General features: G+C 30.5%; 1 protein-coding gene across 1 annotated transcript in view; it reads left to right on the top strand.

Moving 5' to 3' along the window:
• TASP1 (taspase 1) overlaps positions 1-19,839 on the top strand; it is a 244,821-nt gene that overhangs the window by 19,697 nt on the left and 205,285 nt on the right. The window contains exons 3-4 of the mRNA XM_051975909.1: positions 2,819-2,886; positions 4,534-4,602. Of these exons, the coding sequence (XP_051831869.1) occupies positions 2,819-2,886; positions 4,534-4,602 (137 nt within the window). The remainder of the gene's footprint in view (positions 1-2,818; positions 2,887-4,533; positions 4,603-19,839) is intronic.

Genomic DNA, 19,839 nt, shown 5'->3' on the forward strand with positions numbered 1-19,839 from the left:
GGGATAGTGAATTTTAAATATTTAAATTAGAATGTTTTGTAAGGCAATCTGTTGAAAATATAGTTGTTAATTGTTTTTGCTTGCCATCTGCAATCTGGGAGACAGAAAAACCAAGCTGGAAAGAAGAGATTTTTCATAATCATCTTGAATAGCTCATTTATTTTATAGATAAGAAAAGAGAAATCCAATGAAGTAAATTGGCCAAAATCAAGCAGCTGATTAGTAATAAAACCTGGTTCAAGGAGGCCTCTTCATTCCTAGTCTAGTCTTTTTTCCTCTATGCTATACTTTGACCCCCTATGGTTTAGAAATAAGTTTGATAGATACAGAGGCACATTAGTCTGAAGCTATGCATAAAAACCCAGTTTCATTTTCTGGGCATATTCATTGTGAATTGGTTACTACTTTTTGTTGGGGTCTGGGAGTGGAGCTGAGCCATTTTGAGGAGTTAATGCTTATAATACATGGTGACTTATTTGGGTTTCCATCTAGCCTTACTAGGTCACAAGATAGCTTACTCTTGGTTTAATCAAATATGTAATTAAGAATATCTGATGTTTTTAAACGTTCAATAATAGCATGGGTCTTCTTGTACCATCCTGAGTTCTTATAAACATTCAAAGATCACTGCACCTATGATGTTGTATAAATTATATATATGTGTGTGCATGTGTGTGTATATATACACTTACATACATATTAGTATGTATATATCAATGTTAGATTTCTACATGGGGGCAAGGTATAAGCTGATGACTCCACCTTTGAAAGAGGCTATCCACTATTCTTCTAGTTCAGCAACAGTGGTATAATATACTGTGTGTTTTTATTTTTTACTTTATGAAATTCATAGTTGTATATCTATGATCTTGCAGAGAAAGAAAAAAGGCGCATCTGTTGTCATCTGACCCTTTTGTTTGATAGCTTACTTTGTTAGATTGTATTTTGGTTAGGCTTCTGACCATACCTTTATACTAAGACTGCTCTTTTAAAAGTTTTCATTAATAACCTCTTTATATCATGTTCATGGTGCTCACAATACTCCTCTCTACTGGTATACTCACTTGTTTGATCTTCCTAGATTTCCTTGTTTTGTAGTCTTCGACTTGGTTCCTCTGTTTCACTATTCCTTATGACTCTATCTTGAGTCTTCTCTTCTTTTCCTACATTCTTTTTCTTTGATGCAAAGGATTAAATTATTATGTTTATTCATAGGACTCCCAGATTTATATTTCTAATCTCCACCCCTCAATATCTATATTTAAATTTCTAATTCTGTTTTAACATTTCCACATGGATGTTTTCCTGGCATCTTAGGCACACTATATACTGAAGTGAATCTGTCATCTTAATCCTGAACAAATAGGACTCCCAGATTTATATTTCTAGTCTCCACCCCTCAATATCTATATCTAAATTTCTAATTCTGTTTTAACATTCCCACATGGATGTTTTCCTGGCATCTTAGGCACACTATATACTGAAGTGAATCTGTCATCTTAATCCTGAACAAATTTTGTCTTCTGACTTTATTATTTCTTTTGATACTACCATATTCCCAGTCATCAAGGTTCTAAACCTCTGGGTCATCTCAGACTCTCTCTTTTGCCTAGCCTTTCACATCTTATAATTGCTTAAGGTAGATTTTATTTTCTAAATTTCTTTTATTTGGCTTTCCTACCTTTTGTTGTCTTCATACTAGTTCAGATTTTTCTCTTATCTCTTCTAGATTATTCTAACCTTAACCTGTCTCTAGAGTCCTTCCCATGAGCACCCATTATAACCTTTCAAAATAATCTTTCTAATGCACAAATCTAGCTATTTCCCTATTCAAAAATCTTTAGTGGTTCCTTGTTGCATATAGGAAAATAAAAAAGTGAACTTCTTTGCTTCTGAATATATGTATATATACACACACATACACACATACACCCACGCATGTATGTATGTGTGATTGTATATGTGTATATATATATATATATACACACATACATATTCAGCTCAATTTCACATTACTTCCCTTCATAAATGCTGTGTTCCATTCCTTGATCTTGTCCTGCTGTTTCTTAGTCCTCTTATCTGTGAAGGCCATTCTCCCTCCCTGAAATAAATGCCCTCTTCAGGCCCTTCTTGGTTCAGCCCCTCTTATCTCCATAGTATCTTCCTTTATCTTTCCTTGTCCTCACTAGTGTGAAAGTGTTCTTTCCTTTCTCAAATTTTCTTAGATATTTTGTATTTCTTCTTTAATCCATCAATACTTTATATTATATTTGTATTATAATATGTGTGTGTATGTATATACATATACATACACACACACACACACATATGTATATATTGTACCTGTCTCTCCCTTTTCCTTATTAGTTAGTAAGCTTGAAGCCTATTAAAAAAATACCCAGCCCCTAACACATATTTGGGCATTTAATAAGTGTAAACATCATCTGAATTGAGATTGGATCCTGGTACATTGCCAGTTTTGAGAAAGCACCTTGGTGGAAGGAAGACTAGGTTTGGAGTCAGGCGACCTGGCTTGAGACTCTACCAATTATGTAAACACTTTATTTTTCTGATCATGGTTTCTTCATTTGTAAAATGAGTAAAATAATATACTTCCTTCTCAGAGTTATTTTTAGGAAAATACTTTGTAAATCTTAGGATGAGGTAATGGGATATTTGATTTCATTGGGTTAGTAAATACCTGTAAGGAGAAATTTCCTCCAAAGCAGATTGTCTTGTTGGCAGCTTGTGGCCTTATATATTTGAAACTGTTTGATATTATAATGATAGAGTATTGATCAGTTTTCTCCTTTTATAGGTGCAGGTTATCATTCTGAATCCAAAGCTAAAGAATATAAACATGTATGCAAAAGAGCCTGTCAAAAGGTAGGACAGGTTTTTTTTTTTGAGTTCTAAATATTAAACCTTTTCTATTTCATGTATAGCTAACTTGCTTCCCTTGAATTTAATTTATTAAGGTTGTATTTGTGAAATATTTTGGGTTTGTTCCATCAAGTTGTAGTTCATATTCATGGGATTTTCTTTCTAATGCTAGTTCTTTTATCCCTATAATAAACTATGTGTTTTTGGAATTGATTTATTGCTTTAGACTCCCTCCCCACATCTTGTACATAAGTAGGCACACATATCCTTCTATAATATTCTAGAAAAGCATGAAGCTCTATAGAAAAATCAGTTGCAAAGTATTTACTGTTTTCCTAAAGTTTTACCAAAAAAAGAACAAAAAATTAAAATATGTGCTAAAGTTTGTGAAATTATTCTATATTTTTCTTTATGTTTCTTATTACTTAGTTTATAACACAGCAACTTCATTGTCTTTGTGGTTGTTTTAACCATTTACTCTGCCTCAGTTGTGATTTTTCCTTTGGTTTTTGAGGTTTTGCTCTTTTATTTTTTTCCTAAAATATAAATTGTTGGATGCTTAACATGGAATATTTGGATCATATTAGAAGAATTATTGGATTTATTTTCATTTTGATCTTGATTGTACTTTTTTTGCAAGCACATCTTCTATTGGTTTTATACAGATGGATGTTGATATAGTAAATTAAATAAATGCAGGTCTCTTGGTCCTGTCTTATTTATACAGACTGAAATAGTCATTATGTTATATTAAAGACAAATATCTTTTGCTGTGATTAAAATCCAATATGAATATTTTGAATACAATAACTATTGATTTTATTCTTCTTTTTTTTAATAGGGAATACATGAAATGGGAAAGGTGAAGGTGGAGAGTTGTAATTTTTTCTAATGCTGCTAAAACTATCTTATAATTTTTAATTTCTATCATAAATCAGCATATAATTATTATTTAAATCATTTCACTTTGAGGGAAATGTAGAGTGAAGAAATACACAATATATGTAGATTATGTTCACTTTTAGAGAATTATAGAATTCTACAGCTGGAGAGGATTTTACAGGATACTCTAATCCAACCCCTTCACATTTTATACCTAAGTTTAATTGCAAAATTGCATTTGATTAGAGATACATTTATTAAAATTCTTATTTTTATAACATACCATACTTAGGTTTTAAAAGTAGCCATATCTTATTCAAATTGATTGTCCATACTTTTTATTATTTGAAAATATAGTACTAATAAAAAGTTCTAGCACCCTAATTTTTACATACAAATCTCTGGAATAAAAATGTTTTGGAATTTAAATAGAGCTAATAAGTATGGAATAGAAACATCCTATTAAATATTCTATGATTTTATATTGTTTCAACTTTCTGATTCAAATCATATACAGTATGATATAAGAGAAAGTACAATACAATGGGATTCAGAGGGATTTAATTGGGATTTGATTAGAATTGAATCTAAACTCCACTTCACTGTATGACCTTCTTCTCACATTTTGTTACTTCACATATTAAGATCAGACTAGATGATTTCTGAGATCCCATCTAGCTTTTAAATCTACAAATCTAAATTTTTAAGAAACTATATTGATGTCCTAAGTCAATTTTTAAATGAAATTGCCACCTACTTTTTCTGCAGGCCATTGAACAACTACAGGCTGGTGCCCTTGCAACAGATGCAGTGACTGCAGCTCTAGTTGAACTAGAGGTATTTTTAATTTCTTTAAGTTACTTATGTTTTATTGAAAATATCTTTCTGTTCAGTATTGCTCACTTAAGATGTTAGTAATTTATGTAAATAGCTCTTGCCATTGACCTCAAAAGCAAATCTTTATAAAACGTGTTAGAATCCATTGATGTCAGCAGGTTTGTTTCAGTGAGTTTATTTTTAAAAGACAATTAGTTTGGGGGCAGCCAGGTGGCGCAGTGGATATAGCACTAGCCCTGAAGTCAGGAGGACCCGAGTTCAAATGTGATCTCAGACACTTAATACTTCCTACCTGTTTGACCCTGGGCAAGTCAATTAACCTCAATTGCCTCAGCAAAAAAAAAAAAAAAAAGACAATTATATTTAAAAATACTTTAATTAAACATAGAGATTGAAAATTTAAAAATTAATAAAACTCCAAATAAAACCATTAAATCTGACCTGTTTACTTTTTAATAAAACAAAAAAAAACTTTAATAAATAACAATGAGGCTAATTTGATTTTCTCCCCTAATTATATGATTAATAAAGTTTTGGTGCTATTTAAAAAATATATAATCAGTATCATAGTTTTGGTTTTTCCATTATTAATAATGTTGCTTTTACATTGAGGAAAAGCCCTATTTTTGTATTTTTTTAAATCTTTTAAACATAAATGATAATTATATTTGGTCAAGGTCTTTTCTGTAGTTATGGGTTGAAATTTTTACTATTATTATTGATCACATTTATTAATATAAAATTATGCATGTTTGTTAGATTGAATACATATTTTTAAAAAAAAACTATTTCCCAATATTTTATCCAATATTTTTCATTGAGAAATGTTATATTGGTTGATAATTTTCTTTGTCTTTTGTCAGATTTGGGGATCAAAACTACACTTGCTTCATAAAAGAATTGGACAGTATATTCTATTTAAAATCAGTCAATTTTATGTGTGTGTGCATGCATGTGTAAATCATTTGTCTTTGAAAATTAGGAGAATTATCTTGTGAATTCATCTGGTCTTAGTCCATCTGGTTCTATTTTGGTTGCATCTCATTAATGGTTTATTTGAGTTATCCATATGCAATTGGATTTATACTTCTCTATTTCCTGTTTTGAATATTTTTATATATTTTTGTAGACAGTATTCACTTTCTCAAATTACAACCATATAGTTGTATGTGATAGTCTCTGGTAAGATTTTGCATTTGTCATTTTCCCTTTCTCATTACCTTTTGTGCTACTTTGATTTTCTCCCCAGTTTTGGGGAATCAATTTGCAAGCTATTAATCTGTATTCTGATTTTTCTAAAACAGCCTTTGGTTTTCATTTATTCATTCTTTTGTCATTTTTATGAATTTCTGCTTTCATTTTTATAGTCTGTCACCTCTTGCTTACTTTTGGTTTATTACAGTGTTAATTTGATTGAGTTTCTATTTTTCTCTCATTAATGTAGGTTTTTAGTGCTATGAATTTGCTTCAGAGTACTGCTTTGATTATAGCCTATATGTTTTGCTATATAGCTTTGTGTTATTATTATCTTTGAGTTTTTTCTTGTTTTGTTTAATATTTATTTCTAGATTTTATAATCTAGATATTGTTCAATTAATAATTTTAAAATTTCTACATATCTGTATATTTATCATATATCTTTAAACTTCCTGTGATTCAGAAATAAAGGATTTTTCTTTTAAGGATTCTCTGTTCAATAATATTATCTATTTTTATGTGTTCTTTGTGTATGTGTAAAAATGTATATGAGGTAGTTTATATTATCTACCTGTAATCTGTCTAATCCAGTTTGTTCAGCACTATTCATATGAGTGACTATTTATATTCTGGTGATAGTGTCTTAAAATCTAGTGTGATTGATTTTCTGTTCTTCTTGCAAGATTGAACTTATTAAATTATAATTACTTTTAGTTGCTTTTGGGAGGGTCATAAAATAAAAAAACAACTAATTGCAAAAAATATTCAGCTCAGATCTAAAGGTTTTGGCATTTGAAAAAAGTTTATTTTCATCTCTGTAGTCTGAATAATAAGGCTTTTGAATGAGTTGAATTTTGGGTTTTTTCTTTTAGGGATTTTGTGAATTCTTTCTTTTGTGAATTGTTGCTTGATTTTTATAGTTGTAAGAAATTTTCATTTCTGGTTTCCTGACATGTTTTTCATGAATTCTTCAGCTTTTCTATTATTCCATATTTCTGAAGTTTCCTTCTCTTGATCTGCCTTCCAAATCCATCACTTTTATATGCATTATTTAAAAATCTCTAATTGTTATTTTCTTAGCTTCTTTTTCATTTTATGTTTTGCCACGACAAAATACAATAATGTTTTGTTATTACTGTCTTTTATTGCATTTTTAATAATTTCAGTATCCATATGTTTTTCATTTTACTGAGTTTTGTCATCTTCTCCGTTGGTCGTATTTTACACATGGTCTCTTTCCTCTAAGTCACTAAGTATATTCCTTATCTGTTTAATTATATCTTTTGGATTTTTTTGTTTGTTGCTCTTGCAACTTTGAATTTATTTACCTTTTTATTGTCTTCTTTCTTTTTTATATCATACTTTAAAAAATTATGTCTGACCTCTTCTACTATTTATTTATTGGCTTTTTCATTCTCTTGGGACAATTCCTCGCAATTTTATTTCTTTTTGGAATTTTCTATTACTTTTGAGGAGATGAAAAAACTCCTTTGGAATCTCTTATCATAACTAAAGTCTCAGTAGTTTTCTTGGAAATTTATTTTATTTTTTCTGGTTATACATGTATATTAACTTTTTAAATATGCATTTCTTTATGTATCATGTTGGGAGAGTGAAAGCAGAACAAAAGGGAAAAACCATGAGAGGAAAAGAAAAAAACAGGAAAAAGAAGTGAACATAGCATGTGTTGATTTACATTCCATCCATTAGTTGTCTTTCTGGATGCAGATGGTGTTTTCTATCCAAAGTTTATTGAGATTGCCTTGGATCACTGAACCACGTCGAAGAACCAAGTTTGTCATAGTTGATCATCGCACAATCTTGCTGTTACTGTGTACAATATATTCCCGGTTCTATTTGTTTTGCTCAACATTAGTTCATGTAAATCTTTTTAGGCCTTTCTATAATCAGCTTGTTCATCATTTTTTAAAGAACGATAATATTCTATTGTCTTCATATACCACAACTTATTCAGCCATTCTCCAATTGATAGGCATCTATTCATTTTCCAATTCTTAACTACCACAAAAAGAGCTGCTACAAACATTTTTACACATATGGGTCCTTTTCTCTACTTTATTATTTCTGGCTCTAAGGCTATGCAGTTTAGGGCATTGTTCCAAATTGTTCTCCAGAATGGTTGGATCATTTCACAACTCCACAATTCCACAACTCCAACAATGCATTAGTGTCCCAGTTTTCCCACATCCCCTCCAAAGTTTATCATTATCTTTTTCTGTCATCTTAGCCAATCTGAGAGATGTGAATTGGTATCTCAGAGTTGTTTTAATTTGCATTTTTCTATTACTATAGATGGCTTTAACTTTGTCATTTGAAAATTACCTCTTCATATCTTTTGACATTTATCAATTGGGGAATGACTTGTATTCTTGTAAATTTGACACAGTTCTTTGCATATTTTATAAATGAGACCTTTATTAGAAATACTGGCTGTGAAATTTTTTCCTTAACTTTGTACTTTCTTTTTAATCTTGTTTGTGTGGTTTTTGTTTGTGCAAACCCTTTTTAATTTAATGTAATCGAAGTTGTGATGGGCCAGATGTTATGGGCCAGAACTCTGGACTTGAAACAAAGGATTCTTATAAAAGTTCTTATAAAAGTTGTCCATTTTGCATTTCATAATGTTCCCTAGTTCTTCTTTGGTCATAAATTCCTTCCTTCTCCAAGATCTCATAGGTAAATTATACCTTGCTCTCCCAATTTGCTTATAGGATCATTCTTTATGTCCAAATCATGTATCCATTTTGACCTTATGAGGTTTGAGATGTTGATATTTTTAGTATGGGATGTGTTGAGTTGATATTTCTCCAATTGTTTATCTCCTGACTTTATTTGTGTGAGAAGTGTTTTGTAATTGTGTTTTTATAGTTCTTGGGTTTGTCTTGGCAGGTAAACACCCAAATAATTTATTTTGTTTACAGTTATTTTAAATGGAATTTCTCTGTCTCCTGCTGCTGAGCTTTGTCAGTAAAATATGGAAATGCTGATGAATCGTGTGGGTTTATTTCTTGGCAATTTAATATTGACGATTTTTAAAAATTATTTTGTGTAAGAGTATTGCATGAAAAAGATAGTAATCTGTAACCTATTTATTTACATTCTCTATAACTAAATTTCCACAATGATTTCAACCTTAAGATTCTTTCACTCTTCATTATCTAAGATTTTTTTAGTGTTATTGTTTTGTGGTGTGGTGAGACAGGAGTAACCAGGTAATGGGAATAGAAAATTTAAATGAATGCAAAGTTTATTGAATTTTCCTCTTAGGGAGTGTCACAAGATTTAGGGAGGAATAACCATTTATAAGGAGGAAGCTGCATTTATATGGGACCTTGATGGACATGTGAGAGTGAATGGGAAATCTAATAATGTTTAAAAATAATCTGTTCCTAGGGCTTAGCAGCCCTTAAAGTCATATTTGTTTGAGTTTAACTCAGGATATTGCAGTTAAGCTAGTTTTCAGAATCAAAGTGCAAAACTGAACACATTGACATCTTATTCCAGTCTTCTTGCATTTTCAAGATGAAGTGAGTCAGGAGGTACATTTGAAAAGGAGGGGCATCATTAATAGGTGACAGATTGATGGGGTCAGGACCCACAGTAGTTCTTATACATTATTATGGAAGTTTGGGAAATTGAAGGTTGTTATCTCTCCACACTCCAAAGTTTGGTCTTACAGCTCTTCCTACCTATAATCTCTTGGTAGCTGATTTTCTCAAGTGTATTATGGTTCTTGAGAAACTGGTTTATTGCCTAAATTTAAAAAATTGTTATATATTAGAAAACCATTTAAATAGTTTACAGCAATAACTCAAGAAAAGATTTTATGCTGAAGCAATTTGGGAAACCAAGTAAGATTTGGTCATTATTTGATTATGGGGATAAGATAGATCTGATAAAGTTGGCTGGCTCAATTTATTAATTGCCAGGAAAAGATAGCTGCTTTTCTCTTACACTGCATTTTTCCAAGATCTTCTCTCATTCATTGTTTTAAACTGTTTTTTTTTTTTTTTTATCACATCAAAATGAGAAGTCTAATAGACTTTTTTTGGGGGGGTGGAAAGGGTAAGGCACTTGTTAAGTGACTTGCCCAAGATCACACAGCTAGTAATTGTCAAGTGTCTCAGTCCAGATTTGAATTCTGGTCCTTCTGACTCCAGAGACAGTACTCCACCCACCATACATCATTGCTTTTAAAATTAAGGCAAATAAAATAGATTTATACTAGTTTGTTACCTTTTACTTAGTATCTGAAGTAGTTACCTACAATTCATAGATCTCCAATTAGTCAGCTCTCACAGTAGCTAGCTACTCTTTATGACTAACGTGCTTTGAGAATGAAACGCATAGTATATATTTGTGATTTGTGATAAATATTGAGTGTTATAAAAAGTAATTTTTTGCTATGTATAAAAAATATAGTGACAAGAAATAATATTGATGCATAGATGACATTTTTTTTAAAGCATGTACATAAATAATTTGAGCAAGATGACTAATAACTCTTCATTTTTTTATGTACTCTACAATCATGTATAGTGTTATATACTTATGTACTTAAGTGTTGATTAAATCTATGAATTGGCAGAAGAGTTGAATCAAAAAAGATGATTCTGTTATTCTATAATTTTAAAAATGATTATATAGTTGAATATTGTAAATTGTATTTTGGATTGTATGTTGGATATGTCATGATATTTTTTTTCAGTGATGGAACCTATATTTTATTGGTGCATATGGTGCTTAAAAGCAAATAAAAATATATTGATAATTTCAGGTAATCAGTTGCCCATGAATAAATGAATTTTCTAATACCTGGCATCACCTTCTGTAAATAAATGATTGGTTAACACAGTTTAAAGAGTGGAATTTATAGTATTAAATTAAAATTTTTTTCCTTCATTTTATTTGAATTAATTTTTTTTTTTTTTTACTAGACAGGATTCTATTGTAGTAGGAAATTTGGTGAAGAATTCTACTAATTTAGATTAATGTATTTCTTATACATTATGTATAATCTGATTTTAAGTAGAGCTTTTCCCTCATATTCTTGCATGGATGGATATAGTATAGTTCTGGTTATTCTTATTTCTTCACTTTAAATCTTTTTGAGACACAGTCTGGTTCATTGCAAAGAAAGTTAACCTTATAAAAACTTTGTTTCAGGTTCTGTCTCTGACACATATTAAGTCATTTAACTGTTCCATAATTTAATCAACTTTTTAAGTAGCAGAGAATTGCTGACCTGGGTAGGTGAAGAGAATCACTTGGGAATTCGTTAGCCCAGTGAAATCATAGGTCTTTTCTCTGTTCTAATTTTTCAAAATTTAAACTTTAAGCTTTAAAAGATTTCTATTTGTTTGATAATTGAAAAGCTAAGGCTTTGCCTATCCTGATTGGAAAATTGCTTCCAAATCACAAGGAATTATTTTTTAAAATCATTTATAAATTGCTACCCAAAGCTCTTTTAATCTTATGTAATTTTCATATGCCATCATCATTTAAAAGGTGGCAAGTAAAATTTTATAGTTGTTTTAAAAGTTTCAAAAGTCTTGCAAAAATTTTAGGTGATTAGAAAAATATTAACTTAAGTTTCCTGATTATAAGGGTATACATAAATATTTTTTCACTTGGTCCTTTACAATGTGATTAAAAAATAAGCATTGACCCTGGCTAACTTGATTTCTTCATTAGTATGCTGGCTACCAACTTCTTATTTTGAGCAATTTGTGTGTTTTGTAGAGTTAATGATCCTTGCTTATGGAGATGTGCAATGAAATACTTTATTTGGCTTTGGGATGAATTCATAATTTAAAAAAATTATAATTTTACAGTTTTACTTTTTTGATACCTTAACATCAAAGGGTTTTTTTTTTTTTTTTTTAACCAGTAGAATATGAGTAATGGTATGTTTTTAAACTTAGTTTATCTTAGGACCTATTTAGTTAAGTTTGGAGAGCTTCATTATGTGATGAACTGTTTTGAATGTGGCAGTTCTTAAACACAAGCTCTCAAAGTTTGAGATTGTAATCCATGCAGATTAAGTGAAATACCCACCATGTTAAAGTCAGGTTTCTTTGAAAGTATTGAAGAATGATTTTTGAACTTGTCTTATTAAATTTTTCTTTGATTTTCATTAGAATTATTTTGTAATCCATGAGCATGAGGTTAATACTGGATTACAAAATTACCTCAAGTAATCTCTAATGTAGCAACCTAATGATCCAGAACTGTATTTGAATCTATGAGGTTATTTTGATCATTGACAGAAAGTAAACTTTTTGAGAATCAGGACCGTTTTATTATTGACTTTGTATTCTCAGCATCTTATTTACACAATACTTGGTACAATTGTTGGTTGTTTGAATATAGAATAGGAATAAGGAAAAGAAAATAGGAACATCTCTGGTAATATATGAACTTAGAAATATCAGCCCTGAGTCCACCTCTCATACTCATTACTTTGAAACCACTATCTTTTAGCAGTAGTCTAAGAGCTTCCTTTACCACCACTGGACACCAGAGGGGGCAATTTATTAATTTTGCTAAAGGAATAATCAGAAAATTTCTCTGTTTTCTTGTTGGGAGATGGAGGTGGAGAATGGGGTGGAATGTTTCCACTAGTCACCATTCTGTCTTTAGTGGATAGATGGTTATTGGATAGAATAGATCTTTGTGGTAAGAAGAAAGGAATTTAGTTTTTTTTTTTTTTCATTTTTATTTAATAATTACTTTATATTGACAGAATCCATGCCAGGGTAATTTTTTTACAACATTATCCCTTGCACTCGTTTCTGTTCCGATTTTTCCCCTCCCTCCCTCCACCCTCTCCCCTAGATGGCAAGCAGTCCTATATATGTTAGATATGTTGCAGTATATCCTAGATACAATATATGTTTGCAGAACCGAACAGTTCTCTTGTTGCACAGGGAGAATTGGATTCAGAAGGTATAATTAACCCAGGAAGAAAAACAAAAATGCAGATAGTTCACATTCGTTTCCCAGTGTTCTTTCTTTGGGTGTAGCTGCTTCTCTCCATCATTTATCAATTGAAACTCAGTTAGGTCTCTTTGTCAAAGAAATCCACTTCCATCAAAATATGTCCTCATACAATATCGTTGTCGAAGTGTATAATGATCTCCTGGTTCTGCTCAGGAATTTAGTTTTGTACTTAATTTAATTTACATGAACATTTACAACTTAAAAGAGGTAAAAAGCTCAGATTTTATGTTTCACTGGTTTATTCCAAAATCAACTGAACTTAATGTCATTTTATTTTTCTCTCTTTAAAAAAAAATTTTTTTTTCCCTGAAAGGTCTTTATTAAAGTTACTTTTGTAGCTGCTGAGTGAGTGAATTTTGTTCATAATTGTGTATATGTAATTTGATTCTAAAAAAACCAAAACAACACAATAGCAACAACAACTCCCAAATAAAAACCCAATCCAGAAAATTAACTACATAAGAAGAGACAGGTACATACATAGGCAAATGTTCTTGGTCTTCCTTCAAATATTTATTTATTTAATTGGTTTTTGTTTTTCAATAGTATTTTATTTTTCCAAATATGTGTAAAGATAGTTTTGAACATTTCTTTTTGTAAGAATTTGTTTTCCAAAATTTTCTCCTTTCTCCCTTACTTCCCTCCTCCCCAAGATAGCAAGCATTCTAATGTAGGTTAAATATGTATAACCTTTTTAATCATATTAACATATTTTTCATATTGTACAAGAAAAATCAGATCACAAAGGAAAAAAATTACAAGAAAGAAAAAGCAAGGAAAAAGACAAAAAAAGGTGACAAGATTATCCTTTGATCTGCATTTGAGTCTCCATAGTTCTCTCTCTGGATGCTGATGGCATTTTCCATTCCAAGTTATTATTCAAGTTATCTTGAATCACCACATTGTTGAGAAGAGCCAAACCCATCACCGATGATCACATAATTTTGTTACTATGCACAATATTCTCCTGGTTTTGCTTATTTCACTCAGCATTAATTGATATGTCTTTACAGGCTTTTCTGCAATCAGCATGCTCATCATTTCTTATAGAACAATAATATTCCATTACATTCATATACCATAATTTATTCAGCCATTCCCCAACTTATGGGCATCCACTTAATTTCCAACTCCTTGCCATTATAAAAAGAGCTGCTACAAACATATTTGCTTATATGGTTCCTTTTTCCTCTTTTATGATCTCTTTGGAATATAGAACCAATAGTGACATTGCTAGATCAGAGGTTATGGCACAGTTTTACAACCCTTTGGGCATAGTTCCAAACTGCTCTCCAAAATGGTCGAATCACTTTCCACCTTTGGATGTAAAGTTGGATCACTTTACATTAGTGTCCCAGTTTTCCCACATCCCCTCCAAATATTTATCATTATCTTGTCATCTTAGTCATTCCCTTCAAATATTTATTTATATCATAGTAGTGTTTGATTATCAAAAAAAAGAATTTTGAAAGTATGATATATTTTCATTTTAATTTTAGCTTTTTTGAGGAAAAATGGATAAATCTGGATGAATAGTTGTTTATTTTCTGAGAAAAAAATTTTAAGATGGAAATAGCATGTTTTTATGAACTCTGGTTCATATTGATTTTCAGATCATTGATATATGTTAAATTCTTTGAGTCTTTATTTTCATATGTATAAGATCTAGGTTAAAAGAATAGTGAGCGCATGTATTGAGTATTTTTGCTGTTTTGTAATAGAAGATCAATGAAACTCAAGGTTTCTATTTACTCTTTGGGGTCAGTTTTGGCTAATTCAGCATGAATTAGTTGAAAAAATTTTGCATGTCTGCCAAAAGAAATCCAGTGTTACCTTAAGTAGCCATTTAATCTCTCATGACCTCAGTTTCTTAGTTTCTAAAATGAATATGGACTATCTATCATCCTATTAAAGCAGCAAACATTTATTACATTCCTAATATGTGCCCTGCAGTATGCTAAGCATTAGGGATATCTATATAAGCCAAAATATATATATATATATATTCCATACCTTCAAGGAGCTTACATTATAATGGGGGAGGACAAAATATAAAAGTATTGAAAAGCTTTGGGTAGGGTGGGAAAGGAAGAACACTCCTTCTGGAGTCTTAATGTTGAAATCTGGAAAATCTGGAACAGAGATCAGAGGAGAATGAAGATTGGCTGACTTTTCCCCAAAATGAAGGCTTTGAGAGCATCTCACCAGTGAGAGAAGTGGTCTGATTATGCTGAGAGATATTCTGGAGTGAAAAGACTGCAGAAGTAGATGCATATTACAGGGTTAGGAGACCTCAGGAGGAAATTTCCAAGACGAGAAGTAGCTGAAGGCAATGCCAGTTTGGTTTATAAGAAGACTGATGCTATTTTTTATGAACAGAGGAAATGTAAATATTTAGGAGCTGGTTGATTAAAGCAACTTATTTATTTATTTATTTTTGGGCTGAGGCTCTTGGGACTGAGACTAAGTGACTTGCCCAGGGTCACACAGCTAGGAAGTGTTGTTACACATCTGAAATCAAATTTAATTCAGGTCTTCCTGACTTCAGGGCTGGTACTCTATCCACTGTGCCACCTAGCTGCTCTGATTAAAGCAACTGTGAAAGTTTTATCTTCTTAAGTTTAAGATAGATTTCAATCTGTGTTAGCATGGAGGGAGTATCCTATGTTAAAATCTCAGAATCTTGAAGTTCCTTCAGCTTTGTTAATTTAGGAATTGTAAGCAAGAATTTTAATTCATCATGCACATTTTGATGCAGTAAACATCATGAGATAGGAAAAAGAAACAAAAAACAACCATATTCATAGGTTTTATTTCACTATATTGCAATGAGTATTCTTTTGCTTTGATGCCACCTTGATTATTTTCTTAAGGCATGAGTTTTGAATGTCTTCATCTTCATAGACCTGACACTGGTGAAATCCTAGCAATAGCTTCTGTCCATGATCTTTCTTATGACATCTGAAATAACAAAACTTAGATTTAAGTAATTCTTTAGTTTGCAGTGTACTTAGTATACAGTTATTTTTATTATAGCTGTTTCAGTAGGCTTCTTAGAATGGCTGTTAAAATGGCTTAGAAGCTGTTGACATGCCTCCATCCCTATATTCTGTGTATATTTGAAGTGATAGTTTAAAATATCTATATACCAAAATGTGTTCATTAAAGACTTCTTGTTGGAAACAATGGAACTTTAAAATGTTTCATTTCCTTATGATTTATTATTCAACTTTTCATACCCTATCTCTCTCCCCTCATGGTCATGCTACAAGGTGCTTTGCTATAAAAGAGTTGGTATTTTTAAGTCTTTATAATTGTGAGGTTTCTAAATTAATTTCATTTCAGAAATTGACTTAAAGATTCCCATGATTTTTGCATTATGTTCTTATTTTTAGAAAATCACTTTTTCATTAATACTAAGCTAGTTCTGTATTTCAGTGTTCTTACTGATCATTATAGCATTTAATATATTGTAGTGACAGCTTAATGTGTTTATCTCATTTACACAAGTATTCATGAACCAAATGTAGTTGATAAGTCTAATTTTAGACCAGTGACCTTTAATTTTTTTGTTCTCTTCTGTTTATGTCTTTTATTCTTTGTAAGAGGAGGTCTGTTTCTCTGTGACCTCAGGTTTTATCTTTTTTCTTTTGTAATATTTTTGTTTCATTGTATTAATTTTGTGTTAGCTCTGATTTTTGGAATGTATTTTAAGAATTTTTTTATCATAAGTTATTCCAGTCAATGACCCTGTTTTCCATGTGCATTTGGCATTATTTCTAATGGTTCAGCCATTGTATTTATGTGTATTTCAGCTGCTCACAGTCTTTGTTTCTGTACATTTTTTGAGGCATACATATACAGTTACACTTCATGAAGTTGGATGCAGCTAAGTACCCATGTTTCTATTATAAAGAGGTAGAGGAAAATCACCTCTCCCCAGAAATTCAACCTTTTCTGATCAAAGGAAATGTGTTCTGAAGCTCAGTATACAAATGGCCCACAGCTACTTTGCTTGTTCTGCTGCTAGAGTATTGATTTAATTAAAAGATAGGCTGTGGGTGAATATTTATAGACAAAGAAGCATTAGAACCCAGTTAGTAACTTATACTCTTTTAAAAACACATTTTTGTATACTGATGCTGATTCTTACCTTAAATATTATTCAGTAGTTTCAACTTACTATTTGCATTTATACATTAGTTAAATATGTTCTTTTTTATAATTCTCTAGAACTTAGAGCTTAGCATACACATTATCTTCTTGTCAGAAAAGTAGTGTCTTTTTTTGCTTTTTAAAAGCATATTTAATTTTTTTAAATCCATTAAACATATGCTTCTGAAACAAATTTATTTTTAAAGAGGATTTTTCTATCACAATTTGACTCTCTGTTGTCATCTGCACAAGTCTAAATATATTAGTTCAAAATGGTTGCAAAATAAGTAATTTATTTTAGGACCTTTTGAGTTGACAGTCTCTTAGAATTCATTCTAAATGAGTGACATAAACACCACAAAATACTGACAGTATTATATCTGCCAATAGAAGTTACTTTCATTAAGGGTGAGTTACTCCTTGAAACATTTTGCTCTATCTTCAAATTATCTTCTGACTTACAAATTTCCATATCTAATTTATGGCATAGAATTAGGGTTAAAATTCATTCAAAGACATATATTGTAAGGGGTGATACTAGTTATAATTTTGTTACCATTTATGTAATTGTGTAAAATTGTAAATCCAATTTAGGTCCTTGTTATCATTTATATTATTGTATGAAATCAATTTAGTTCCACCTAAATAAAATTTATTCTCATATGTTATTCTAAGGTAATAGTAAACAAGGGGAGTTTTAATTTACATTTATAATATAATGAGGAATATAGAATAACTTTGTAGTATTAATTTTTGAATAACCTGTGTTCTTTTGAGAGGTCAAACTTTTAACATAATAGGAAGTCTCTAAATGAAGATGATTTTAAATGTAGAGTGAAAACACATGCTTTCAAGGAGTTAAAAATATAATATCCTGTGATTTAAAGCTTTTGTCCATCTCTTAACTTTTTTTTAGGTCCATATAGATTTTGGAAAGGGAGGTAGCAGGAATTAGAAAATTTTTAAGGTTTCTAGTAAGAATAGTCCTTAGTAATAAAAATGTATTCAAAACGTAGTGAGATATTGCATTGTAGAATACCTATAAGATTGTGCTTATTGCTTGTTTTTATGGCACATACATGGAACACTAGTACTAAAAACCTGTCAGAACAACATGCAGGATTTCTGTAATTGTTCATATTTTCCTTTCTTTTGGAATGTGTCTGGATATATCGTTAAAAATACTCTCTACGGATAGTTAATTTGAAAATAAATTTGAAGAAGTACAATCAGTAATATACTGAAATTGATAGTTGAAAAATCCCTAAATTTTAAATATATCCTTACTTTTGACAGAATAGTAGTTTAAAAGGATGCAATTCTATGTTTTCCTAGTTTCTCTTTCAGTGCTATTTTTGTTTTAAAGTCTAAGTGGTTTTAAGAGATAATTATTTAAATTGAAGGAAAGTGTGAGTAAATGCCAAATTTGGCAAAGTTAGTGAAACCAGTACATTTGTCTTTTCTATTGTAGCTTATGTGGAAAAGGCAATTTCAGGTACTGTATGTGCTAACTTCTTCCTGGACATAGTAAAGAATCCAACAAAAACAAATTTTAAAACTGTTTGTGATGTGCAAGTCTAGCCAAGCCATTATTTTCTTCTTGAGATTTGTGTTATTTGACAAGTAACTCTTTGTACTACAATACAAGTGGCTTTCAATAAAAAGCATTGAAGTAAAGGCTACAGCTATGTTTTTTTGTTTGTTAAATTATATTATTTATTTGTAAACTAGGAAGGTTAATAATAGAAATGGGATGAGTGCAGATATGCAATGTTTTTTCATTAAAACTATTTTTAGTAATAAATTAAATACAACTACAGTTCCATTTGTATAAGGATTTTCTCTGCCAGATCAACAAATGCTTTAATGAATTTATGCTGACATTTGTTCCATTTTTGTTGCAATTTCCAGAATAGACTTATGAATTTTAGAAAAATCATAAGAAATTTATAATTGCTATAAGAATATGTGAAACTGTGCTTTTTATGCAGCATTTTATATTTGTCTAACAATTTTTAAAAGTTTATTATGAATGCTAAAATGTGACATTTAGTGTACTACTATTTATTAGGGTAACATTAAAATTAAGAAAGTATAATGCAAACAAATGTTTGCTAAAGCGAGATCCAAGATAACTGAAATATAGCTTTAACACATGTTAAAAGTAGAACACTATGACTCTTTGGCTAGATATAATTCTGGACTGTCTACGTTGAGTAATTTCTAAAGGCATTCCAACTTTGATCAACCACAGTAAGAAATTTTAGCATGCCTGTGTTGTGCCAATGCATCTGTAAATGTGTCCTGAGGTGGAGGAAAGATAGAGAAGCCAAAAAAGAAAGCAAACTTGAGCATTATAGTTAAGAAGCAATTATAGAGTGAAAATGGAAAGTGTTTTGTTTCCCTAGGAACTCTTTTAGATAATTGTTTAGCTTCTGATGTCTAAGATAGCCTCTGTAATTCTGTATTCATGAATGAAAGTTGTTTCACTTGGGAATGGGAAAATATTTATGTTTTATGGCCAACTGAAGTGATACTTGTTGGCCAGTGTTCATTAGATTCTTTACCTCCTTGCTTTATTTTCATATTATGAAACATGCTTAAAAGTTTGAGTATAGTTAATAGTTTAATTCTTCAAAAGTAGTGTCTTAATTGCTTAACATGAAAGTTTATATGAAATATTTTTATATATTTGTAAATTCCTTTGGGGATATGGCAACTGTAGGAGTATATTAATTTTGTTGGTTTTTTTTTTTTGTTGTTTTTTTGTTTGTTTGTTTTTTAATATTTTAGAGATACAATTAGACCAAAAAAAATAGTTTTTGGTTATAGTTTTCAGGGGCAGAAAAATGAATGAAAACA

This window comes from Antechinus flavipes, chromosome 2 (assembly GCF_016432865.1).
Source record: "Antechinus flavipes isolate AdamAnt ecotype Samford, QLD, Australia chromosome 2, AdamAnt_v2, whole genome shotgun sequence".
Lineage (NCBI taxonomy): Eukaryota > Metazoa > Chordata > Mammalia > Dasyuromorphia > Dasyuridae > Antechinus > Antechinus flavipes.